This window comes from Gallinula chloropus (genome assembly GCF_964237585.1).
Source record: "Gallinula chloropus genome assembly, chromosome: 1".
NCBI lineage: Eukaryota > Metazoa > Chordata > Aves > Gruiformes > Rallidae > Gallinula > Gallinula chloropus.
This window is the reverse complement of record NC_140085.1, coordinates 157,314,662-157,341,645: the sequence shown is the minus strand read 5'-3', so window position 1 is coordinate 157,341,645 and position 26,984 is coordinate 157,314,662. Positions and strand designations below refer to the sequence as shown.

Here is a 26,984-nt window from a genome sequence, read left to right as displayed (position 1 = left end):
TCAGTCTCAATCGCTGTAAGGAGGCAGGCACTCCTTCGCACCAGACAGGCAGCAGCATCCCTTGCAAGAGCACGCCTGCACAGCGATCACCACGCACTGCAAGGCAGCCCTCACAGGAGCAGATTTGATGAACCCCATGTACTTGTACGTAGACGAGTGGGACTAAGGGGACGGCGTCGGGCCCTCCACACGCACCGTGGCGGCCCAGCCGCAGAAACCTTCCGTCTCCAGAGAACTGCCGGCTTTAAAGCAGCAGGAACTTACCACACCAGAGCCCCCTCCCCCAGCACACCGGGAAGGGGAACCGGGGAGCCTGCACGGGGATTTCCCCTCGGGCGATTCGTAAAGGCCTCTCTCCCCCCCCACACACACACACACACACTCCCGCACTACCGGGACAGGGAGCAACGCTGAGGCAGCTGCCGCCTCACCCAACCGCCTTGCACCCCCCCGCCCGCTGCGACGCCAGCTCCCCTTCGGGCTACAGGCCGCTCCCGGGGCCCGGGGCGAGCTACGCTGCCCGCGCCGCAGGGCCGCGCCGGCACCGAGCCGCGCTACGGCCACCGCGGGCCCCTGACAGGCACTTCCGGCAGCGGGGCCGCCGAGCGTCCGGCCGCCAGCCCAACCCCGTTCGCGCCCCCCCACCTCCCAGCCCGCGCTCCCATTGGCTCATCCCACCCGGCGCGTGACCGCTACGCGGCCGCCAGTTGGCCCTCCGGGAAGCGCGTTTCGCGGAGCTGCCCCAAAGACCGGGTTCGGGGGCGGGGGTGGGCCGCTGTCTCCACGGCGACAGCGCCGGGCGAGGGACGGGAGGAGGCGAGCAGCCGCTGCCGCGACCCGCCGAGTCGCTGCTGCCGTCGGCGTCACGTGCGGCGAGCCGCGCCCGCCGGTTGGCCGGCGCCCTCCGGCGTAGGGGGGAGAGGGAGGGGGGGGGAAGACGCTGGGAGGCGCCACGTGACGAGGCGTCGCCCGTCCTCCTCCCCGCTCTTTCTTCCTCCTCAGCCCCCACCCTCCGCCTCCCCGCGCGCCGGCGGGTTGGCTGTTGCTGTGGCGACAGGGGAAGGAGGGGGCGGGGCCCGCGCCCCACCTCAGCCGCGCCGCAGCCCGTGAGCGCGGCCCCGCCGCCGGCAGCGCCGCCCAGGAGCCGCCGCGGCCGGGAGCATCCGCCGGGCGGATCCGCCGGGCGAGCGGAGCGGGGGCGGCGGCGGCGGGCAGGGCAGGGCAGGGCAGGGCGGGGCGGCCCATGGCGGGGGGGTGAGGAGGGGCCGTCGGCAGGTGCGGGTCGGGCGGGCGGTCCGCGCTGGCGGCGGCGGGAGGATGCGCGAGTACAAGGTGGTGGTGCTGGGCTCGGGCGGGGTGGGGAAGTCGGCGCTCACGGTGCAGTTCGTGACCGGCACCTTCATCGAGAAGTACGATCCCACCATCGAGGACTTCTACCGCAAGGAGATCGAGGTGGACGCCTCCCCCTCCGTCCTGGAGATCCTGGACACGGCGGGCACCGAGCAGTTCGCCTCCATGCGGGACCTCTACATCAAGAACGGGCAGGGCTTCATCCTCGTCTACAGCCTGGTCAACCAGCAGAGCTTCCAGGACATCCGACCCATGCGCGACCAGATCATCCGCGTCAAGAGGTGACTTGCCCGGCGACCGCTCCTCCGACGGCCGCGCCCGACGCCCACCTGCGGCCCGGCCCGCCGGGGCCTGCGGGCCGCTCGTCTTCCCCCTCCGTCCCCTCCTTCCCCCGCGCCGGGCTGCCCCATAGTGCCCGGATCTCCGGCCCGGGGGCTGCCCACGCCCTGCCCGCTGTCCGCTCAGGTGCCTGCCCCGCGGCTCCCTTCCCTCACCCACCGCCTTCCCTCCCTCCCTCCTTCCCCGGTGGCTCCCCTGGGCGGCAGGACACCCCCTGCCTCCCCCCCGGCGGTGCCTCGCCCGCGGCCCCGGGCGGATGCCGGCTGCCAGCCGCAGGGGTGGCGGAGGGGAAGGCAGGGGCTCCGGCGGTTTCCGCTGCCCTCTCTTCCCCCCTCCCCCCGTTTGCGTTTACGACGCGGTAAGTTTGGGGTGCTCCTGCGTGAAATATGGCAGACGGGCTGGCCGCAGGCGGCAGTCTCTGCCACGGCTGTAACCGGGGGCGGGGAGGGGGGGGTAGGGGCGCGGAAAAGCGGTTCCCCGAATATCGATCGTATCGGTGAAGTCCTCGAGTGTACTTTCTGGGGGGATGTGCTGGCTCGCAAGGGGAGCGCCCGGGGTGTTTCCGTGCAGCACACGCGTCTCCGGAGGCCGGCGGAGATCCTGCCTTTTCGGCTACCCGCATAGGTGTTCCCGTGAACTTCCCACTCCTGGAGGAGTGCGAAGTGCGGAGCGCGAAACCCCTTTCTTGGGAAAGAGATGCCACGGGCGAGCGCTTGGGCCTCAGGCGCCGCGCTGCCTCTCTCAAAGTTCCCACGGTTGGGTTGCCAGCCACTCGGTTGCGAGTGGAACCCGCGGTGCCGAAACACCGGCGTGTTTTCATAGCCGCGGCGTTGTTCAGATATGCGTCGGTCGGTTCGATGTCTGGCAGCTGGGACGCAGCCGGCCCTGGTGGAATCAGGGTAGGTGCACCGTCTGAAATCATAGCAACCGCTTGGACCCGAGCGCGGATGGGAAAGCGCTGCTACCCAGGTCATCGCAGACAGGGATCTGTTATTGCCCGTGGAGAGAGGGGTTGTGATTATGTCGCAGAACTGGTTGTAGCTTTGGCTCGGACGTCTGAGAGGGAAACCTTTGTAAATAACTTCACTTAGTTGGACCAGAGCTGTTGGATTTGCATCTTAATGTAGAGTGGAGCATAAAGGGCGATAATGGCTAAGGAAGGGCCCGGTATGGTTTGCTCACAGAAAGTACCGCTTGCTCCAGACCAAGGCCTGGGGAGAGATGTGTTTTGAAATTGGGGAGGAGGGTGAGTAGGGGAAAGGGGAGGGAGGAGACAAAGCGCTGATTATTTTTAGAGACTTGCAACTTTCTCCTAGTAGGCATTTCTTAATGTGTGTCCTAACTTTTTCATTGGAGATTTCTAAAGACCAGTGTAATGAAGTTACTTTGAATTTATTATGGAAAATGTATTTTCCATATCCTTGCGACCCTTACCACCCACCCATACCTTATAGAAGAATGTTTTTTTTCTTGAAGTAGCCAGGCTAGACTTTGTTCACGTAGAAATGCTTTTGGTTTTCCTGTGTTTAATCAGTGGTATAAATTCAGCTAGCCTCTGAATGCCTGGCTGTGGCTATTGCAGCTTGCGTTGTACCTCACCACGGAGCATCTGCATTCGGACCCCAGCTGGCAAGCTGTAGATAGGTGAAGCAGAATAGACAGCAACTTGTACTTCCATAGTTGCATTGTCTCGGCCCTGCTTGAGATTGAGTCTAAATGCTGCTGCTCTTGCTCTGTTGTGGTGAGACTTCAACTTTGGATTAGGTACTTGTATGACCAGCGTTTTATTCCTAAATTTCACTTTTGCACAGTAACCTAAAAGCAGCTGAAATCCTGAAAATTGTAACTGAGCTGTAGTTGACAGGGACGTGCTGTTGACTTGAGATATGAAAACGGATGTAGTTTCAGCAAGCATACCAGATCTTTCCTTGTCAATTTACCTCATCTTGGTTTTGGGGGGCGGTGGTGTTATGTTTTGGAACTTAAGTTCACAGGCAGCGTAAGGCCTAATGTGCTGTTGACTTAAGCTTGCATCCCTTTTTACGCGTTAAACTGGAAGCATGCGTGTTTGCAGATATATGTATCTGCATGAGGACTTCTGAATTATAATTTACAGTTGCACAAACGCATTTAATCCATGTTGGGAGATAAATAATTGTAGTCCTGTTTAGTTGGGGATTCTGGACTAGATGTACCTGAAAAGGGCAACTGTATGCTTATATTGATACAAAACCATAATCGAAAAATCTCTGGTCTTTCACTGTACCTGAAAACCAATTGGCCAGGTCTCTAACTGGTAGGTGTGTCTGCATTTTACATGTTGTCCCTTTTTTTTTTTTTTTTAAATGAAAGAATCCCTCTGTTGTTGCATAATTAGAGAATAATTTTAATTACCTTCCCCAGAAGTAGAAAAGCTAGGTGAAATTCCCTCTTCAGGTTAAGAGATGCACACTTGAGCCTTCTGCCTACCTGGTCTAGTCACCACATGCCAGGCCAAAGCAAGCTAAGGGAGTCCTTTGCTCCACCTGATGAAGTTGAGTTACTTTACAGGAATGAATGACATGCTGAGGATTGAAAGAGAGGAAAAAGAGGGCCTTCACTTAAGTCTGAAGCTTGTGGTTAAAAGAGGTTGAGATCGCTCTTGCCAGTATAGTTTCTTTTATCATTAAACAACTATTTAATTTTTTTTTAAATAAAAAAGCATATTTAGACTTAGAAACAGGACTGACATCCAGGTCTCTCAGTCTGCAGAGAAGTTTCCTAATGCCAAAATTGTGAAGTCAAGCTTCCTTGTGTAACGTGGGAGCCTTGCATCCCTTTCAGGCAATGATGCACAGCTTTATCAAGAGTGGAAGATGCCTGCATAGCTTTTACACAGGTAATTATAAAGTTCTTTCCTGGGAAATGGTTTAAATATAAACAGTCTCCTTCATTTCATAGTAAACAAACACTTTCGTCTAGATCATTCTAAGAATGAGTCAAGGTGCTTTACCTTAACTGAGGGAGCCCTGTCAGTTCCAAGTGGATGGGTACACCCCCAACAGCTGTGCATAGACACAGGATGAGGAGAAGGAAGAGGTTTGGGAAGTGCTCACTGTACTGTGGTACAGTTTCCCACTGTGCAGAACGTGGCCAGTGCTGGATGAGGGATCTCAGTGGTACAAAAATCACAGCTGCCGTACTTCTTCCGCCAGATGCTGCATCTTACAGCAGTTTCTACTCCAGGAGTGGCTTGGCCTTAGCTCGTGTTGTACTAAGCAATCGCTTCTGCTGTCATCTCTTCTTGCAGTGCCTGCAACTAGCCCTGCTTATCTGGGCCCCGTGCTATGTGGTAGGGGGCAGGCAACTTGTGGAAGGGGATGTGCCCTAGTTGAGTGAAGCTGTGGGTGCCTTGTTTCACTGGGCAAGGAGTAGGAAGACAAGAGGGGCTGTTCCCTAACGTAGGGCAGTGGATTGTGCAAATGAGGCGAAAGGTACAAGGTTGGCCTCTGGCTTTAGGAACTTGAGGGTGTCTCCATACTTGTTTGAAGCTGTTATCACTGATGATGATAGCTGAGTAAACAGTTTGGGAGCTACCATTCACCATACAATTCACTGCTTATCTGAAATGCATTGTTCCAACCCCATGATCTTAGAGTTTCAAGTGCCTAGTACTGATTTCTGGATCCCACTTGTGCCACATACATCCATTAAGCCTTGTTTCTTCTGATTCTTGCAGATGTGGAGGGTTTGTGCTATTGGGAAGATGGAGGGAACATGCACATAATATTTTTTTTGTGTGGTAGCTTTGAAGGATACTCCTTACTTTCTGTATACAGGGAGGCTAGAGGGATGCAAGTGCTTCTTTACTGCCTCCTGGTGAGACATTACACAAAATATGTTATCTGTGCATTTGTAGGTCCTGCAACTCTGGGACCTTCTTTCCCTCTGAAATGGATTTGCAAGCTTGGCAGCAAAGAACTGTTTGTTGTTTAGGCTGCAGACAGAACTTGCTCTGGTTTCAGAGTGAAACCTTTTATTTCTGAGAGAAAGGCTAAACTGGATGTGCCAGCAAAGGTCTGCAGTGAAGTAAGAACAGAAGCTGTCAAACGAAACAGATTGGAAGTGGTCCGCCCCAGTTAGGTGTCAACGTTTAGAAAGAAGTAATGAGATTAAGAAATGTAGCTTGTTTTGTGGAAAAATGAGTTGGGTAACTACTAATGCTGTTGTGTTTGTCTTTTGTGTGATTAGAAAGCTCTCTGAAGAGAATCTGCTGATATTTACAATATACTGAACTTTAATCTTGGGTATGACTTTGCCAATATTTTTCTCCCATGATGGTATGTTTAAACCTCATTGGGTATGTATTGTAGGTGTTTATGCAGACTTCAGTATTACAATTTCTTATTCTGTCCTGCAGACTTTAATATATACATATATTTCAGTGGAACCCTCTGAAATAGAAAAGCATTATTACTTTTATTCAAGCAGAAAATTAAAGTGCAGAAACAAAAAAAAAAAAGAGCTATCAAAGTTAATTCAAAGTTCTTAACGTACAGTTGTTTCTCTGGACATCTGACCAGTGTTTTAAAGTCAGGAACGCTGTGTTTGTGTTTTGGACAATCCAACAGGTTCTACTAAAAATAGTATTTTTGAGAAATGTTTTATTTCAAGTAGTGAAAAAATACTAAATAGAAAGCTTTTCATCAATCTGTTGCTTTTTCTCTAGGAAGCAAACACCAGAGAACTTACTAATTTAGATTGTCTAAAATACAGACTAAATGATACAGGTATACTGCTATGAAATATCACAGAAATGTCTCTTGAGTTGAGAATGCTCTTTGTCGTGGTGTTTATCAACAGGATGAAAGTCTGTCTCTCAGTCTAGGAATTCTGTGTGGTAATTTAAAACATACAAGAGAGGTAATTATTAAAATTTATTAATTGTGAAATCAGCATCTTGAGTCAATGTTAATTGATGTATTTAGTGACTTAATGCTGATTAAGTCTGAAAAAGTATACTTGAGATTACAAATTGCTCAAATGTCTAGTTTGAAAGTGTTGCTTTCCAAGCACTATGAAAAGCTTTCAATAAAAAACTAAATATGTTACTTAGCACATGGGGTCCAGATCTTCCTTAAAACTAGATGACATGATCATACAAATGGCTTTCAGTAAATAGTTTTGAGGAGATGAACTACTTTAGTTCTTCAGCTCTTCACTGTAATAAGCAGTCTTTAAGCAAGTTTGTATTTACCAGTTTTCTGAAATTCTATGTATTTCTCATATTTTTGTTTGTTTTATTTTAAGAAAATATTTGTCTAATTTGGAGAACTATTTATAGAAAACTAATCATAAACACTGCAATGATACATTAAACCAGTACCAGGGCTCCAACCTTCCAGGAAGAAATACCAAAGTGTTCAGAAGTGAAACTTGGGAAACGCTGTGCCCTCTGAAGTACTGTATGCAAAAGGTTGAGGAATGCCTGGGGACTTCCATAGGCATTAACTGTGTAGAAATGGTAGAAATAACAACGGTCTGAAGTATTTTTCAGCATGAGTTGTGTGGATTTTTTTAATTTTTTTTTCACCTTGCAGTAATCTCAATGTAGCTGATTAATTGCAGTGCTCATCTTTAAGTGAAAAAAGCAGGGCAGATAACAAGCCTGGCCCCCATTCTCTAGAGGAGTGCAGGCCAAATTGCCAGCCACTCTTATGCATCCATCAGATGAAATTTAGCACTTTATTACAAGAAGAGATTAATATATTTTAAATCCTGTCAAACACTTGTACATATTTCTGAGGAAAGGCAGGAAGTCAAATGGTGCAGGCATCGTCCATTGTGTTAAAAATTCTTAAAAACAAGAGAAGAGCAATACTGGCCTCTCTTTTTTTTTGGTTGGTTTTTGGTTGGTTTCTCTTAAAGGGACACCTAGGGATAGTGGTTTCTCAGGTGAGAACATTATCAATTTGCAAGAAGAAAATGCAAATATTTTAAACATCTGTAGAGAGGTAAGGAAGTGGTAAACACAATTAGCCAGTCGTAACAAACTGACCCTGTATATAACATCAGAGATTTCAGCTATATGGCCATCTCCAGTGTCTTCCTGGGGAGCTGATACATAAACTGTCCCCTATAAAGTGTCTGTAATAGAAAAAGAGTACAAAATTGCAGGATACAGGACGTTACTCTGAAATCTGTTTAGTTTTAGACTCAGATTTTTAGTTTCTCTTTGTGCTCTTGTGCTTTTAAAATAAATCTACATAACTTCATTCTGGCTCTATAGAGTTTAGATTTTTTTTTTTCCTTAGTGAATCTACCATTGTTTTAATTTGAAATTAATGAACTAATTCTGTCAGACAAAATTATAGGTTTCTTGATTTAAATGGGGAATTAATACATAGACAATTCTCTAAAAAATGTTTTTGACAGTGTGCAATTCTAAGCTATAGAAGATTAATTTAAGGTTGCTTGGCTTAGTCTTAAACCCAGGTATTTGAAGGTGCTCGTGCATCTTCAGAACATATTACCATTGATGTTTTCCTGTAGAAACCTTTTAGTTAAATTCCGTGCTTACAGAGTTATCTTGACACCTTTTTTGCCCTCACTCTCTTGATTTCTGGAATATTAATTCTACTTTATGTTACTTTCTGTGGAAACCACAAAAATCTGAGACGATTATAAGCAGAGTTTGGTGGGGTTTTTTGTGTGCTTCCCCCCGGCCTCCCTCCCATAACTCCCATCTGATTGGATAGGTATTCCTTTCCAAGTTTCATTTCTTTTTCTTTATAAGGTAAAGTGACATGATAGCTTCTGTATGTGGGCACTGAAAATAAATCTTTTTATCCCTTCCTGCTTTTTAGGTGTTCTTTGGACTTTTATTGAAAAAGACAGGTAGGCAAGCTCCTTTTGCATGCATGTTTAGTTTAGATTGTGCTAGTTTAGACTATAGTATATCTTTATGATGCCTGTATCACTTAGCATCACCTTGCCTTTTCAGGTCTTAATTGCTGCTGTAGCTCATGTTGTTGTAGTAGTGTGTGAATAAATATGGATAGCTACAACTGTCAAATAGTAGAACAGTATGTGGCAAGACTTCTTAAACTTGTTTTCAGTTGTGCAGTGTTGCTTGATCGTGTCTGTGTTGTAAAAATGCTATTTAATGTGTTAAAAGACCAAATATAACAGTGACTTTAATGGCTTTCATAGCGTAGTACAATAATATAGCATTAATGCTTGGGGTTGAATGTTTTCTATCTTGCTCTTCATTAAGCTGTTTTGACACAGATTTTTGCAATGAATATTTGGCAAATTTTAGGGAAAAAAAATTATTGCTCATTAGAATTTCTGTTTTGCCTAGAGGACAATAATTCTTTAAATACCATTTTTTATAGCCAACACAGTTGGCAGTAACTTGCATCTTTTCTTTCAAAATAACCATGATTTTCTACTCTTCAGTTGGATAGGATATGGATAGAAACAAATTTTGTTGTTTGGTCATACATAAAACATTCTGGATAGCAGTATGTTTAGTTAAAACTCTTATGTTAGCATGCATACTTCTTGGACTGAAATTTCAAAAATAGACATTCTTTGGCAATTGAAAGTTTATAGATGAAAATTTGAAAAGTCTTGAGTGGGTGGCTCTCCAAAAAAAAAAAAAAAACCCAACCAAAAATCATTAAATCCATTCCTTTTCTTTTCTAGTTCTTCCCTTAATTCAGTATCAGAATTTTATTTTTTGCACCTAAGCACAAACCTGGAGTTACTGGTTATTTAATTTCTCAAATATCACAAGTGTTGCATGAACATCTTTTTTCCCTTTTTTTCTTTTTTTTTTCTTTTTTCCTCCTCCTTGTAAATTGTGTAGGTGGTATGTGATGATAACGTTTTGAGAGAGATTAGGGAAGCAATTGGGACTGCAGTGCTAAATTATCCTGGCACGTAGTGACTTGCACAAAGATTTACGTGATTGTTAAGGTAACAAGAACTATAGCTATCTGCTGCTTCATATTCTCTGATTTATTAGCTTCCTGCTGGTCTGCTTTGGTTGTTTGGGGCTTTTTTGTTCCAGAGGTTTCCAATACAGGACGAAGTATTTGGGTTTTGCTTCACTCAGGCAAACAGCATAGTCTAGATACAGTTTACGATGACAAATGCAACTCGAACGATTTCTTTGTCAATGGGTTGCATTTTAGCAGCTGTGTTGCCTTAAATCCTAGTCTAGACAAGAGAATTAAAGGTGTGATAGGAGCACGTTATCCTTTCTCAACAATAATGTCACGGGGCTAGCTCATTTAGTTGGTGTTGTCCTCTTGAAAAAAAATGCAGTGATGACAATAATTGAATTCTTGTCTTGACTGGGCCCAGACTAGGTGAAAGATCAGGTGAAGGACAAAAAAAATGGAGTGCTTTTTCAAGTTGATTAGCTTGTTTTGAAACATCTCTTGCGTCATGTAGATAGAGCTTTAATGTCTTTTAAAATATTTTTATTATCTTCTGCAAAAACTCAGGGTAATGAGGCAGGCATCAAAGCATTTCAGAAGATTAGAATGTAATAACTTTTTTGGGTAGTGGTCTGGGGTGAGATATAACTTTCTAGAATGGATTGGTGACTTCCTGTTATTGCTCTGGTCAGGAGGTAGTCACCTTAACTAAAAAGATTAATAATGTTTGGGATTCCCATGTGCGTATCAACTCAACTACAGTTTAATTTAAATTGGAAATGAACTGGATAAGGGCACTGAATGTTGTGAAGAAGAACTTTGGGGCAGGATTTCTGATTAATTGAAAGAAAAGATGCTTTCAAGAAATAGCTACGTACATCATTACCTCTAGGCTACATGTGTGCTTGCTGTGATGAGCAAGTTCTGGTAGGAGAATGTGCTGTTTGCCCTCTTACTCCTAATATATTTTACAGTATAGAGGATAAGCCAGGACTGATCAATCTACTTTATCTGATTAGATCTGGTTGTAGTTTCCAGCATTGCTGTATCTTTTTAACTGCTGTACAAAATCTTGCTTGCAACATTTTATACATGTGCAAATAATTGGAATGCTTTTTACTTTTGAAAAAGCCATGAACTTTACAAGACCTATTTAGAAATGCATAAATTAAGTCTTTCCTCAAGAACTGATTTTCTTTAGAAATTTTCTTACCATGTTTTCAATTTAATTTTTAAACTTTGAAGCTTGTTGTTTTTGTCAGAACAAAACAATGAATATGTGGAGTTTATACTGCTTTCCCCAAAAGTTATAAATGAGCAAGGGGGGGTAGGAGGAGGGGATTGGATTCCATGGGTTTTTTTCACTCACTTCTGCATTTACTGTACTTGTCCATGATGCAGGATCCTGGACACATGCCTTTTTTTTTTTAACTACATGACAGCAGTGTACTATGATTTGTACACTGTAAAGACTTCTGTACGTCAGAAGGTATGTTTTCAGTCTGGATTACTCTCTACTGCCAAAAGGACTTGGTGTTTTAAAGGGATTTTCTTGTAGTAATCTTCTATCTCCAGGCTCAAAATTTGCCACCCTTTTGCTGTAATAATTCTACTGAAAATGAGTCAAACTGTAGTGGGTTTTCTTTGCGGTTTAGGGTTGGGTTTTTTTTTATTTTAGGAATTTTTTTTTCTTTAAATAATTTGGAGGGCAGAAAATTATCATCTTGAAGTATTTCTTCTGGAGTATTTTGAGAAGCCTTTCATACACACCTCACCCCAAAAAACCCAGACTAGTCTGAATGCTTCTCAGTCTCTGATCAAATCCAGGCTCTCCCTATCTCTGCTTGAAGAAGGCATCTGCTCTGCTAGTCTCAGAAGCAGTTAGATTCTTGGTAGCTGACAAGCAGGTTACTCCCTACAATGCCTGGAAGAGAGAAGCATGAGTCACCTTCTGCTGGCTTAATGCAGCAATCCACAATCTAAATCCAAGCAGTAATTTGGAATGAATTCTCCCATTGCTTTCATCCATTTGGGTGGAGTGTTAGGTTTTTGAAGGGAGGAGGGGAGAGGTCAGTGTAGCACCACTGAAACCTGTTAAATCTGCTTGTGTTCTTTAACAGATAGCTTCCTTGGTATACAGTTGAGGGTTGGGGGTAGGAGGGGTTGGTTTTGGTTTTGTACCAAGTGTGCAGGATGCTGTCCAAAGCAGGGAATCCTGGCATTGATCTTCTGAATATTCAGTGCACTGGAGGAGATTTTTTTTCATTTTTGGTTTGGTTTGTTTTTCTTTCCCCCCTCCTGTGTCAGCTTTTTCTTGCATTTCATTGAGAAATAAATGAGAAATGGGTTTTGCAGAATATCTTAGTGTTTCCTTCTATGTCAGTTCTTTAGCAATTTGCTTTGCTCTGAGGTGCAGTCCTGTTACAGCAAACAATACCCTTATGTCTGTAGAATCTCCTCTTGTGAGGCACACCCTCTCATCAAAACACATTCTAAAAAAATGGGAGAAAAATGGTAGCCACTATGTCATCATGGAGCAGCAACTGACCTTTCCTGAAATGGTGTGGGCAACTGGACTAGAGGTATCTACTGATTATTGACCATTAACTGTATGGGATATTGATTTTGCATTTTTGCAGTGACTTCTTAATCTAAAGTGAATACACAGTCCTGAGAAATCCTTGGGTTTCAAACCCTAGCATCTTTCTTCATCCTGTACACCTGATCCTCTTCTGTTGTTCACTCAGGATTTGTGAATTTGCCTTCTTGTACTTGTATTTACCTTCATAGTGGTGCATCTGCAGCAGGAAGATTGAAGAGCATTTTCTCAGGCTCACTTGTACCTTAGTGGTTAGAGCAGCCTTCTGGGAGAAGCAGATGTGAAACTCCTGCCACCGAGAAGGTGTATGGGGCAGATCTTTCACCTCCTTAATTGGTGCTGTAATCACCTAAATGAAAGAAGCAGCATTGCCACTATTGCTTGTATTTCTGTGGCTTTGTGTGAAAGTGATATCTGGTGTGTTTTTTGTTGAATGCCTTACTACTGGTGTATTACTAGTCTCATAGAGAAATGTTTTGTGAATTAGGCCTCTCAAGGGACTTGGCTGCTTGCACGCCTCGACTATAAATCTTAAGAGAGCTTAAGTGTGTGACCCTGTTATGGCTCCAATATGTGGCTCAGTTGGGCCTGCACAGATGTAGGCCTTCAGGGAGATAGATACCTTGGTGGGACAAAAACCTTGGATATAGCCTGTCAAGAAATTAAGTAGGTAGGTAGAAATTTTGCAGAGCATTCTCTTGGATGCAGTTCATAGAATCATAGAATGGCATGGGTTGGAAGGGACCCCAAGGATCATAGAGTTACAACCCCCCTGTCACAGGCAGGGCCACCAACCTCAGGCCTGGAGCTACACAAGGTTGCCCAGGGCCCCATCCAACCTGGCCTTGAACACCTCCAGGGACGGGGAATCCACTACCTCTCTGGGCAGCACCTCACCACTCTTTCTGTAAAGAACTTCCCCCTAATATCTAATCTAAACCTTCCCTCCTTTAGTTTTAATCCATTCCCCCTTGTCATGCCATTGTCTATCCTTTTAAAAAGTTGAATCCCCTCCTGCTTATAAGCTCCCTTCAGGTACTGGAAGGCTGTAATGAGGTCACCCCGCAGCCTTCTCTTCTCCAGGCTGAACAAGCCCAGCTCCCTCAGCCTCTCTTTGTAGGGCAGGTGCTCCAGCCCTCTAATCATCCTTGTGGCCTCCTCTGAACCCTCTCCAACAGTTCCACATCCTTCTTGTATTGGGGGCCCCAGATCTGGACACAGTACTCCAGATGAGGCCTCATGAGGGCAGAGTAGAGAGGGACAATCACCTCCCTGTCCCTGTTGGCCACCCTGCTTCTGATGGAGCCCAGGATACCATTGGCCTTGCGAGCTGCAAGAGCACACTGCTGGCTCATGTTAAGTTTCTCATCCACCAGAATCCCCAAGTCCTCCTCAGCAGGGCTAGTCTCAAGAAGCTCTTTTCCCAGTCTGTATCTATGTCTGGGATCAGTTCCCTATATTCTTTTGGACTCCCATACGTTTACCCACCTTAGTTTTGTATTCAGGCCTACAAATATTTGCCATCAGAATGCTTTTCCTCTTTGACCCCCAGCTTTTTCATATCACTTTCATTCCTTATGTTTTGAGGAGTGAATTCCTGAACGGCTTTGCATGGATCTTGTTAGTACAGAATATTGAGTATTCCAGAGATTGAGCTTGACAATACTTGTACATCAGAAATCTTTGTTCTCTAAAAATGGAGTTCTATGCACAGGTTTTATTATATTGCTGATTATAACATTTGTATTTGGAGTAGAATCTCCTTAAGGTGGCTATGCTCATACTAATAGTTGTCTAAGGGATGATAGACTGTTTCCTAGGAAGAAACTGGAGAAGCAGATGATGTCAAGATAGCTTGCTGAGAGTCCACAGAGTTTTAATGTTAAATATCAAATGTGAAGAAACTTGATTAGTCTGCATAGGCTGCTCTTCTGTGTTTCCCCTCATTTGGGTTTGCTGCCTCACTTAGCCTGCTGAGTGTCCACAGCTTTTAATGTTGTCTGCATATCATTTGCTTCTCCAGCAGTAGTTATAGGTTAGCCATGTGAGAATGAGAATCAAGGAGCAGAAGGAATTCTAGTGTTCTATAAAATACAGGCAGGGTGGCGTTTGCTGGAATTCCACTCAGTCTAAGTATTTCCAAATTCGTTTCAAATTGTGGAGAAGCTAGGCTGCCTGTTGATGTGGTGAATTTGAGTGGCTACGTTTTGATGGGATTAAGTTTGAAGAACCTGCTGCTGTCTTTGAAGATAACATTATGAATCTGCTAATTTTGCCTAAACTGTGTGAATGGATATCTAATGATCTTGCCTCTAGTCTGGTGCCATGTACATTATATTCCATGTGGGATTGTGTAGCCTCTGTTGCTTGCTGAAGTGTTATGTAGCTGCTGATGAGTCTGTTCACCATCTAGTAGTTTTCAGTCAAACCTCTTGTAAACCTCTTATTTCTAGTGCTCTTTGTAACCAGATTTCATAGCAACCAAAGTCAGGTGCTTGCTACCCATCGGATGATGTGTCTGTCAGCAACTGTTGGCAAGGAATGTTGTTCCTATTACCACTCCGACTACCAGTCTGTACTTAAAGGTCTGGTGATATTTTGGAAATACTCCTGCTGCTGCCAGGCCCTGTTCCTCTGATTCTTCGCTGGCCAAGTATTTGGAGGATAGCAGGACTTGCTTTGCACCTGTGTAAGAGCAGTTTTCAGGAACCATGCAGTCCTTGGACAGCCTCCTGATAGACTGGAACTACTGTTATTCCCATCTTTTTGATTTACAATGTTGGTTATGTTTGTAATCACCCAGAGTTCAACTACTGGGCAGCTGTAATGGTTTATAGACAGGATACATAAAGCGAGCGTTTAAAAGCAGGGCCCTTTCTGCAGGGAAGGAGGTGACAGGTGCTTGCAGATAATATGAACCCTCAGTCATACTACTAAACTACTGGGAATGTGTTCATCTGTCTAAAAATGGTTTCACAAGAAGCTCGAGGTAAGCATTATGGTAGTCCAAGCTGATCACAGACTACTGACTGCTTCCTTTTACTACTTCCATTGCTGTTTAATTAACCAAATCCACATAATTACCCAAGTTTACAATATGACTGTGTTCTGAAAGGGAAAATAAAATACATGGAAAGCTGGGGTCAGGATACTTGAACTTAAAAGGTTGAGATTGCTCTGGTACATAAGAAAAAAAAGGAAGGAGAGTGGTGAGTATACCATGTATTATAGGACTTACTGGTGTATCCCTAGTCCTAATTTGGTCACATTGGGGAAAAAAAACCCCGTGGCTACAAAGTCTTTACCTCTGGGAAGAGTTGCTACCTTGAAGACTCACCATAGGAAAGAAAATGGGAATTGAGGGGAGAGGGGAAAGTTTAGTTTGTATTCTTTTCATGGATTCTGAAGAACTTGGTCATTCAATATGATTTGCCATTAATTATAGGATATTGCCTTTTTCCCTTTATCTTGTTTGATTCTTACTAAACAGTATTTGGGTAACATATACAATACATCCTTTTTAAAAAATGAGATGAGCATATTCAAGGAAGAAAACAAATCACCTAAAGGTGTGTAATCACTGAACTTGGCATATGTTGTATTTCCCTCCAGATGGCTTTTAGTCGGAAATAGTGACTGCCATCATGGTAGCTTCATCTGCCAGAGAGGAACAATGGAAAGCTCAATCTTGGATGAAAGCTGAGAAGGCACACCTTGAAAGTCCCTTATTACTCTAAAATTAAGCAATTGTATTGCCTTCCTAGCTGGGATAATTGGACTGGTAATTGAAGTCTACATTCTTCTCCCAGAGATGATCAAAACACCTTCCTTTGAAAGACTTTCTGTCTGTCAGCAAGAAATGTGGTTAGATTAAAAGGACTGGGAACAGTCTGGGCTTCACACCCCCGTACACACCTTCATACTAATTGAAATGGCCTTTCTGCGTAAGACAACTTAATGTGGAAAAAATAATTAGTGGACTATTTTCAGGAAATTCTGGTTACCAATTAGTGATTCTATGAAGAAGGTGTAATGGACACTAGGGTGTGTGGTACCCTTAAATATAGGCTCTTTCTTAAAAGAAATCCAACCTTCTCAAATATTTTCTTACCATTATTACTGTCACTTTTGAGGGTTAAGCATAAAAACTATAATCCTTTCTGTACCTAGAATGTGACAAACAGATATTTAAATACTTGGGTGATATTTTGTTTCTTGGAATAAACCAAAGTACAGTGTAGTCCTTTCCACAAACTGTTACCTAAATGCTGCAGCTTTAAAGAGACAGCTAAAATATACATGTATACACAAATCTATGCATATAGATGCAGAGGGATTTTTTAGTCTTTGATCCTGTGGGCACAGTAGATAGGACAAAACCCAAACTGTGGGTTTCATCAGGCTCTGCAGTAATCTTTTATATTAAGTAGTTTAAAATAGGCTTTGTCCCCATCTGAAAATTTTGTCACTGTGACTTTCTGAACAAGTTTGCTAAAATCAATGTTAAGTCACACTGTTTCCTACTTAATTTAGGGAACAATAAAATTGATGTCCATGTAGGAATTTGCAACACTTTAAAGAAATTATTTAGGTTGACCTGACTTGTTTGGGTTTTTTTTTTTCCCTCTTTGACATAGCCTCTTGTTGTGAAAGTTTTTATGGTGGCATGATTCGCTGGGTGGATGAGGGGAGAGCAGTAGGTTTTGTCTACCTTGGCTTCAGCAAGGCTCTTGACAGTGCGTCCCATAGCATCCTCATCGGCCAGTTTAGGAAGTATGAGTTGGATGAGCAGGCGGTGAGGTGGGTTGAGAACTGGCGGGATGGCAGGGGTCAGGGGGCTGCAATAAGCCCCACAGAGTCTAGTTGGAGGCCTGTAGCCAGTGGTGTGCCCCAAGGGTCAGTGGTCTTGTTCAACACATTCATCATGACCTGGGTGAGGGGTCATAGTGAACCCTTGGCACAGCCTGTCCAGAAGCTGTGGAGTTTCCTTCTCTGGTGACAGTCAAAACCCTAGAGGGTATGAACCTGTAGAATCTGCTGTAGGTGATCCTGCTTCATTAGGGAGGCTGGACTAGATGATCTCCAGAGGTTCCTTCCAACCCTTACCTTCCTACCCTTCTGTGATGTTGTTTTTTTTTTTTTTCATTCTTTTTTCCTCCCTCCCTTCCAATTTCATGCATGCATGTGTTGCTTTTTCTATCAGCTAGAAAAGCCCATCCTTTCCATCAGTTCAGCCGAGTAACTTTCTCTTTGGGTGACACAGGCCATCAGTCAGCATACAGCCACCAGCAAAATGCCAGCACAGAGGTGCCTCAGTGCCCCAGGGATGCTGACAGCCAGGAGCCTTGGGCTCTGACCCTGGTGAACCCACTTTGCTGCTGACACAGTTTTGGCACAGACCAAAGGAGCCAGGTGCATAAAGCCCTGGAGATGCAGCGGCATGGGCAGCTACTTGGTGATGGAGTCCTGGAGGCTAACCTCACTGGTACAGGCATGACCCAGTAGCTGATAGGGTTAATACGCACAAGATAAAGCGGTCTTCGGGGTGGGTGAGTGTCACAAAGTGTCTTCACAGAAAATCAAATAGCTGTCAGACAGGTTAATAAAACTCTGCTGGGAAAAGGGAGCTTTTTTTAACCTAGAGTAAACCCAGAGAAATTAACATTTATGCAGTAGTTAAAATATAAATAGCTCAACATCTGAGATGATGAGTATATCTGAGCTCTTCATTCTAGCTGACTTCATTCTAATAGTTACTCAAATATTAGATTTAAGAGATACATACACACACAAGGAAAAGTGTTTAGATTTTACTGTTTTATATACTAGCTGTTCTATATCTGATGTCATTTTATAAACAAGTCCTTACTAGGAAAGTTCTGGATGCTAGAACAGATAAACTTTAGTTTCAAGTTTTCCAGTATATTCAGGTCGCTGGTGTAGAATGAAGTAGTGTGTTATTTGTTTTTTTTTTTTTAATGTAATTGGTACCTGTCTTATTGTATGAAGAATGAAAACTGTTCCCAGGAAAACTGTTTCTGAAGCTTAGGAGAGAGGCTATCAGTAAATCATACTTTATATTTGCTGCATAGCAGTAATGTGCTGGGAGGCAGTATTTTATGCTTGAAGATGAACTAAAACTTGTTTTAAACCAAACAAATAACCAACCATACAAACAAAAGATCCCACAGGACTTTTGAAGCTCTTACTTTTGTATATTCGTGCTTAGATAGGGAAAGGGTTTCACTTAAAAGCTGATGTACTTGTTTGTATCAAAGTTCTAGAGTTACAAAGTTGAGCTGTTATAGAGGGGAGTCATTTTTGGAAACTGGAGAAGAAAACCTTCTTGGTGCTTTGTTTGTTCAAACATTCCAATTATTTAAATCAGGCTTATGGTAAGTAGGTAAATTATTCTATAAGATGAGGGCCACCAACGTTCTGAAGCCATGTCAGAATGTTTTGCTTTCCTAAGCTACAAGTCAAATGTTCTGGTAGAAACTCAGCAGGAGGCTTTCAGAGTATCTGCTAATGAAACTAGTCAAGGCTTTAGAATTCACATATCTTTTTTTTTTTTCTTTGTTGGTGACAAACTTTATTTTGGGAAAAGAGAGCTTAACTAAATTCAAAAGGATATGAAGTCATAACACTTCTTCTGAAGTAAAAGAGCAAATTATAGAGCTACGCACTATTTTCTCCTAAGTTGGTTTACTGTGCCAGCCTGGCCACTCACTGGCTTGGAGTTTCTCTAAAATAGCCTATCTTCTGAAAAATACCCAGAGTTGTAACCTAATCGTAACATTGTGAGGGGAAATCTGTCTCAACAGAGCATTTTTTGCAAAGTTTTCTTGTAAGCTTTGTAGGATATTTTTATTAGCTGCTTGAAGGACATTAAGCTGTATTCTTCTTCGGTTACTAGGGCAACAAAGAAGTCTGCTTCATACGAGACACACAAATTTACTTCAGGCTATGCAATATCATATAAACTCTGGTATCTGTCTGCCTTAACTTCTACATAGGGATTGATGACAGTGCAGAAATTTATTCCAGCTTTTTTTTTTTTGCATCTTAATTCCATTATTTTTATTTTACTTAAGAAAAAAACTTTTTAAAAAGTAAATAAATAAAGCCCACTATGGAAATGCAGTTCATATCATTCGTTGAACAGGTTGCCCAGAGAAGCTGTGGCTGCCCCCTCCCTGGCAGTGTTGAAGGCCAGGTTGGATGGGGCTTTGGGCAACCTGGTCTAGTGGAGGGTGTCCCTGTCCATGGCAGGGGGGTTGGAAAAGCGGTGGTCTTCGAGGTCCCTTCCAGCCCAAACATACTCTATTACGTGCATAAATAATGCTCAGCTCTGCAGACCAGATAGTCACACAAATTGCCAGAGGTGAGTTTTGTGGTCCAGGTTTGCATACGTTTTCAGAGGCTACATTGGTGAAAGTTGTCAGTTCTGTTGCCTTAGAGTGAGAGGGCTCCTACCTTGACATGGAGGAGAAGCTGTTGCTTTTTCTGTGGTTCTAACTGGACAGCACAACACGATCATTCCTGAACTCTAATCCTTTGGAAGCAGGTGATGCTGCTAAGAAGGTTTTGAATTAATTGTTAGGCCTGTTCTTGAAGACTGTAAAAGTGTAATTTTAATGAGCTGGAGAAAATCCTATTAGAATAGTTTAAATAAGTTTTGCAATGGGGATTTTTATCAGTGATTATAAATTGGTTAAAGGAATATAAGGGTGTGTTCATTGTGAAAAGTGAGTATCTTACAGGGTCTTCTGGCCCTTTTAAAATGCATATGCATTTAAATATTTTTGCTAGCCAAAAGTTTTACTTTCCAAATCCTCTGGAACATTTTGCTTTCTACAGTTTCAATAACCAAGGAAAAAGAGATTGAAGTTGTCATTAACTTATTCTTGAGCTTTAGTTAATTCTGTAAAATCTAATTAATTCACTTTGCTTTCACAATGCTAGGGGTATACGTCTATCCTGAGTCCTTTGACTATGATTACCAGTTCCTCTACGTGAATGAATAGCTGTAAATATTTGTATAGTTTTGCTAGTTGTTTCTCAACCCATTTTCTATGGAAACAAGCCTTATGCAGCTCAGGTTTCTGCTTGTATAATCTTTCTCCGTTACCTGCCAGTAAGTTTTAAATTCTATGGCATAGTTAAACTAAATTAAATGCTGGGATAAGTTCCTCCACAAAGAGGTGGTGGAAGGTCTGTGCTTAGATGTTCTCAAGACTGAACCATATGTAACCCTGATATCTGCCGGCTGACCTTGCTCTGAGCAGGGGATTGGACTAGAGACCTCCTGAGATCCCTTTCCACCCCAGTAGTTCTGTGGTTTGAAGTCTGGAATGAATTAGAACTCTAAATAATGAATAAGTTTTTTCTGAATTGTTGGTGGGAAAGAGACCCTGTCAGTGCTGTAGTTGTGGAAAAACTTGTGACACGTGCTCAACCCTAATTATGGAGTGGAGAATGGCAAGGGGAAGAGTTACAGGCAGAAGACAGAACTAGAGCTTTAGATATCAGCATTGGCCAACGGAGGGCTGGATGCTGTTTCAGCTTTTCCAAATGGAATATTAACAATGTATTTGTCTCAAAGATTATTCTTTAGCCCGACTACAGGCATAAACTTTGATACATCTGAATTCATACAAATCTGGTCGGTTACTTTCCTTCTACTCCCCACCGTTGTCAGTGCTTCCTTGCACAGTAGGTTTACTGTATATCTTTAAAAAGTAATTAATCTAAAGGCTTGCATGACAAGAAATATGCTTCTGAGATTTCACGTGACAAAGCATCTATTGATATATAAATGGTAATGCACATTAGGGTCACAGTTCTTTGAATGCAGTGATGTACAAAATTAAAAATATGAAACCATTAGAACTCGTAGATTCGCTCTATGACATGCAAAAGGCCTATGTGGCTTTTAATAGTGTTGTAATTTAACTGCAGCCGGCAGCAAAGCACCACACAGCTGCTCGCTCCCACCCTTGGGTGGGATGGGGGAGAGCATTGGAAAAGTGAGAACTCGTGGGCTGAGATAAAGACAGTTTAACAGGTAAAGCAAAAGCCGCACACACAAGCAAAGCAAGACGAGGAATCCATTCTCCGCTTCCCATGGGCAGGCAGGTGATCAGCCATCCCCAGGAAAGCAGCGCTCCATCACGCCTAACGGTGCCTTGGGAAGGGAAACGCCATCACTGAACATGTCATCATCCTCCATACTCCTCCTTCCCCCAGCTTTATATGCTGAGCATGACATAACATGGTATGGAGTATCCTTTTGGCCACTTGGGGTCAGCTGTCCCAGCTGTGTCCCCTCCCAACTCCTTGTGCACCCCCAGCCCACTCGTTGGTGGTGTGGAGTGAGAAGCAGCGAAGGCCTCGGCTCTGTGCAAGCGCTGCTTGGCAGTGATGAAAACGTTCCTGTGTTATCAGCACTGTTTCCAGCACCAATCCAAAACACAGCCCCATACCAGCCACTGCAAAGAAAATAACTCTATCCCAGCCAAACCCAGCACAAACAAGTATCTTGCATTTTTCATTGATTTTTGCAAAGGCACCAATTCAATCCTACAGCATCAGAATAGGAAGGGTCTTTGACTGTGTAGAAGCTTTGTATGAAGAGGAAAGGAGGAGGAGAAATCCCTTGATATCAGCATCTGTTTTAAGATACTGTGAGCCCTTGCAGTTTCTGCTCAAGCTGGTAGAGTTGAAGTGAGGTAACAACCTTGGACTTGTCCTCCATGCTGGTGTTCTTGCTCCTGGTCTGAGGCACGCCTAATCCAGCAGCTTTGGTCTTTCTGCTGGCAAGCTTGGTGTTGGCACAGAATCTGCCCTAATGCATCTGTTCTCCGTGATTGTAAAGAAAACCTGAAGATCTGTGGCATTGCACAGCCCATTCCAGACATTAGGTGGAATGTGGGATGTTTTTCTCTTGAAGAGCAAGCAAAACTGCTAATGCATCTTTCAAGACATTCAGGTTGCCTTGGTTGCTAAGGATGGAAGCCCTCACAAGTGTATACGTGCCATAGGCAATCAAAGGTTAAATCTGTTGAGTTGTTTTCTTCAGATAGAGCACAGAGGTACAGAATTCAGGGGACTTGCTAGAAATTGTGCAGGAAATCTGTAGCCAGGTATGAAACTAAACCCACATCACTTAAATTGTGTGTCAGCATTCCTCTCACTTGTTGTTTAATGTGTTTTCTGCAAGGTATCAGGGGATAAAGTTTAATTATAAGGATTTATGTCTGAAAAAAACCTGTCATGTTAAAAAATTGTCGTGTTTTAAGATTTAAAAATACAAATAAAAGATAGATGGTAGTCTCTTTAATTTTAGTATCTTCCATAGGATGTGCATTTGGTAGGTATTGAAAACCTTGACAAACCCAGATATGCTCATTATAATTGAATAAATATTAATATAATAGCATGGCATATGGCTTAAAAATATTTAAGGTCAGAGAACTAATATGGTCATTAAGGGTAATTTTTAATTATGGAGCCAAAGTTTAAATAATTATATATGTACGCTTAATTTTCAATATGTTCAGCCACTCCTACATCTAGTAGCAGCAGCTTTTGAAAAATCAAATGCTCAGCTTCAGTGTCTTGAAATTTTGAGCAAGAATTTTGTACTTAAGCAGCCATAATCTTTTCATGTTTTTCTGGACAAGTAGACTTCTTCCAATGCGAACGGAGTATTACAGACAGCAAGTAAATGAAATCGATGCACCTGTTAGAATCTCAGATTTGTAGGATGTTCTGATTTTTTCCTGTGGCTTATAGAAACGAGAATTAGTCACCATGGGAAAAAGTGAGGTAAGACACTTGTCTTCCATTTTACGTGGACTTGAAACTTGTGGTTATTGCTTATTAAACTGTACCAAAGACCAGAAAATTCTCATTTGAAAGTTCCAGTGTTTCCAAGTTGCCAACTGTGGCCAGGACTTCAGGTTTTCAACAAAATGTTGCTGCTTGATCATATAAGATGAGAATTTTGATGGGCATGGAGAGGGGACCCAAGGATTAAAATATTGTTTGGATACACTCACAGAAAACCTGCTACTGAACAGGTCAATGTTATGTTTCACACAGCATCGGTTTCTTTTCCGTCCTGATAAGGGACTTGAGTGTTAGGTATGAATTGTCATGATAGATACTTGCAAGAAGTGTCCTGTTCAAGGTGAAAGCTAACCTCTTGTGTACAAAGGCTTTTGAGCATCTGCAATGGAAGTGGATGAGAACTGCTGTTCTCTTACTCCTGTGGTAGGCTCCTTGTCATACCCAGCGCTCAAAGTACTGTTCACCTTTCACCTCTTATGTCAGAGCCTCACTGTGAGGGGAACTAAGACCCAGCTTAAAAACTTAAGGTGCTCTGCAGACATGCTGAGAAAAAAGATCTTAATGATCAGAGATTTTTTCTTTAGGGCTTCCCTTTACAGAGTAGTGAAGCCTTCTCCCATAGGGCATGATGCATAAAACACTCTAGTTGAGAATTTCTCTCTGAAGTAATTGGAGATAACCTGAGAAGTTCTTTTGTGTCCTTCATGCGTCATCCTGTTGCAAACTTGCATTCCTCTGCTGCAGAGGCTAAATAGCCTTTGAGTATGTGTATCAGATGGCACCATCCATGGGTCTTGTCCCTTTGAAGTTCTCAGCTGTAATCTGCCTAGAAATAATGTGTTCAAGTGCTTTGATTGAAAAGTGCTTATAGTTACAGTTGGGAAGCAAATATATATATATAGTGTTTCATTACACTGAGTTGTGTTGTTGTTTCTTGGGCTTCTGCTTGGAAGAAAACTATTTCCTCTAATTACTTACAAGCACAGTACCAAGGGTGAGCCTGCCAAACAATTTCAGCAGAACTGGCATTGGTTGGGACTTTTCCTAGACCTTGAAACCAAGCTGGCAAGTGTAAGCAGAGTATAACAACCACAGGGCTGAACTGGCTTTGAAGTATTTTATTTAAGTAGAGGGGGTTATTTCCAGAAAGTTTCACGTACAGGAATAAAGTTTCTGGAGCCTCCACAAAAGCGATATGGTGTGGTGTTTATTTGTTATTCTAATATTATTCTTCAGGTTGTTTTACAGTTATTATTTAATTTGCTGTCTGATGAGTAAGTACAATTATCCTGACTTTGTATACCTCAGTCTATCCATCTGAAGAGTTTGTTTCCCCAAGGCTATATAAGGAGTCCATGTCAAAGCCTGGAATAAGCTGCTAGATCCCCAGTCCTGCAATTAGGCCATACGCTGTTCTTTATAGCAAAATAATTCATGACTCAGCCACCTAATTGCAGTGGGACTTCCAATAAGCTCTTTAATATCTACTCATTTATATAAATGATTTTAAGACTCTTCTTTTAGTTGGGAGTTGTTGCTTAAGTAATTAAACTCTTACGCAATATAGCTTACAAAACTGAATATTAAATGCAATTAATTGGTAAACTGGAATTACTTGTTTGCATCAGAATGGTGGGGCTTTTATAGCTGTCCTCTCTGGATTTACCTGAGAAGCTGTAATAATTTCCATTAGAGAGCAAAGTGCTCAAACTTTGCAGAAACCTGCTTATTTTTAGATCTAGATGTCTGTCTCCTGACACATTCTGCACAGGTACAGGCACATCTTCATTGATGTATATTTGCAGAACTCAGTGGAAAAAAAGATAGAGCTCTGCAGATTGAGCCCCTGCTGTTGATTTAACTCATAGTGTTAAAATTTTAAAGCTACCAAAATACAAGGAATCAGAGTTTGGAAAAAGTACAGTGCCTTCATTTCTTAAGACAGGTTAGTAATTGCTTGAGAAGTACGTATCTATTTTTCCTGCTGCTTTGGTTCAAGAATTGGAAGCTTTCAACAAAGGGTTAAGGTTGGTTGTTTTCCCCTTGAGGATTCTGTAGTCTTGCTTCCTCTCATCCTCACCTTTGAGAGGCTCAGAATCAGACTGGGGAACGCTCTGTGTCTCTTCTGATCCTCTGAAGCTGATGTGAGTTCTAACTATTGAAGATTCTGCATTACCCATCCAAAGAATTGCATGTAAGGGATAAGAAATGGTCTTGGTAGCTGTGTTTGGAATGTGCTCTTTCTCTGTGTAAGGAACCTTCAAGTTAGGACAGATTTTACTGCAGGCAGTCAACGTTTGCTAGTTACCTTAAAAAATTACGTTTAGTAATATTTATGTGTGAGTTTGTGAACAATCTAATAGATTTAACTGTTATTTTTGATACTTTATTTCATATTGCCCAGCATTCCTTTGCTGTGTGTTTTTGTAGGTTTCTTACCACAAATTTTTTGTAAGTCTAAAGGGAGCAATAATTATTTTTATTGACCACTTGATCTTATTTGCACCATCATTGTCCCTATATCTTTATCACTTAAATTACTTTCCTTTTTGAAATATGATAAAAAATGCCAGAAATACATTAAAAAAAGAAAGGGGCTAGCAAGTTGGGAGAGAAGCAGAGAAAGACACCATACATGTAGAAGGTGGTAATAAAGGTCGTTTAGTACTGAAGACTCATTGTGATGATTGGGAATAGTTATCATAGATAACTCCAGATTTCAGTGGTTCCAGTATTTGACATGTAAAGCTAGAAATCATGTATCTTTCTGTAAACTTCAACAGAACATAAGATAGTTGTAAGAAATAGTCTTTAAGAATATGGTTGTTGTCTGCCCCCCCCCCCCCCCCCCCCCAGTTTGTTTTTATTATACAGAAAGTTTTTGCATTTTGTTTAAACACGTTTGGCCCTGATACCAAGCTCAGGCAAAAAGCTTAGAAAAGATGCAGCATTGCCTGAATGAGAAAATAAAAAGCAAGAACCCATTTGAACCTTAATGTCTTTTTCTGTATTGGTCCAGCTCACTTCTTCCTCCCACCCCCAGTGTCAGGGTACAGAGCTATCTCTATCACAGTTTAGGGAATCAGATCAGTACAGCCAAATGTACTGTCCAATGACAGTTCTACCAAGAAATATGAAAAGTACCAGGTAAAAGAGATTCAGATATGATCACAGAATCATAGGAGTGTCTTGATTGGAAGGGACCCTTTAGATCATCAAGTCCAACCATCACCTTAACATACCATCCACTACTAAACCATGTCCCTCAACACCACATGTAACCATCTTTTGAATGCCTCCAGGTATGGAGACTCCACCACTTCCCTGAGCAGCCCATTCCAAAGCCTAACAACCCTCTCTCTGAGGAAGTTTTTGCTAATATCCAATCTAAACCTCCCCTGGTGTAACTTGACGTCATTTCTTCTTGTCCTATCACTTCTCACTAGGGAGAAAATGATGTAAAGTACTGCCTGGGATTTTCCTCTCATTCATCTTGAGGCTTTCTAAATGTTTTAAGCTGTTATTCAAAGCATAGCTATTAATCTAAACCTGGATGATGCCTGTGCCATGTGAGATATGATAAAGCATATAGGCGCTGTTTATCGATGTGTGGCATGTAAAGCTGTGTGGTCAGTGGTGCATAGCTGGGCCACATAAAACATTTAAAGGCCATGTATTTATTGATTCCACACAGCTGTGGTGTCCATCCTCAAGAAAACTGAGGGATTTACTGTGGCCTGTTTGTCCCAGAAGCTCATTAAAGATGGATAACAGGGTGGGTTTTTAGCATTGAATAGTCATCTGGGACTGGGAAATACATCCTGGTTGTCTTTTATGGAGCAACAGCTGTATCTTGGCTGTAGCAATATCCTAGGTATGATGATATTTGACTCTGCCCCGGTGTCTTTGATGGG

The 26,984-nt window shown here is 42.8% G+C and overlaps 1 protein-coding gene across 1 annotated transcript in view; it reads left to right on the top strand.

The window, feature by feature from the left end:
* Positions 1-1,317: 1,317 nt before the first annotated feature.
* RAP2A (RAP2A, member of RAS oncogene family) overlaps positions 1,318-26,984 on the top strand; it is a gene marked incomplete at both ends in the record, with an annotated part of 30,246 nt that continues 4,579 nt past the window's right edge. Inside the window, one exon of the mRNA XM_084267185.1 lies at positions 1,318-1,631. Coding sequence (XP_084123311.1) covers positions 1,318-1,631 — 314 coding nt within the window. The remainder of the gene's footprint in view (positions 1,632-26,984) is intronic.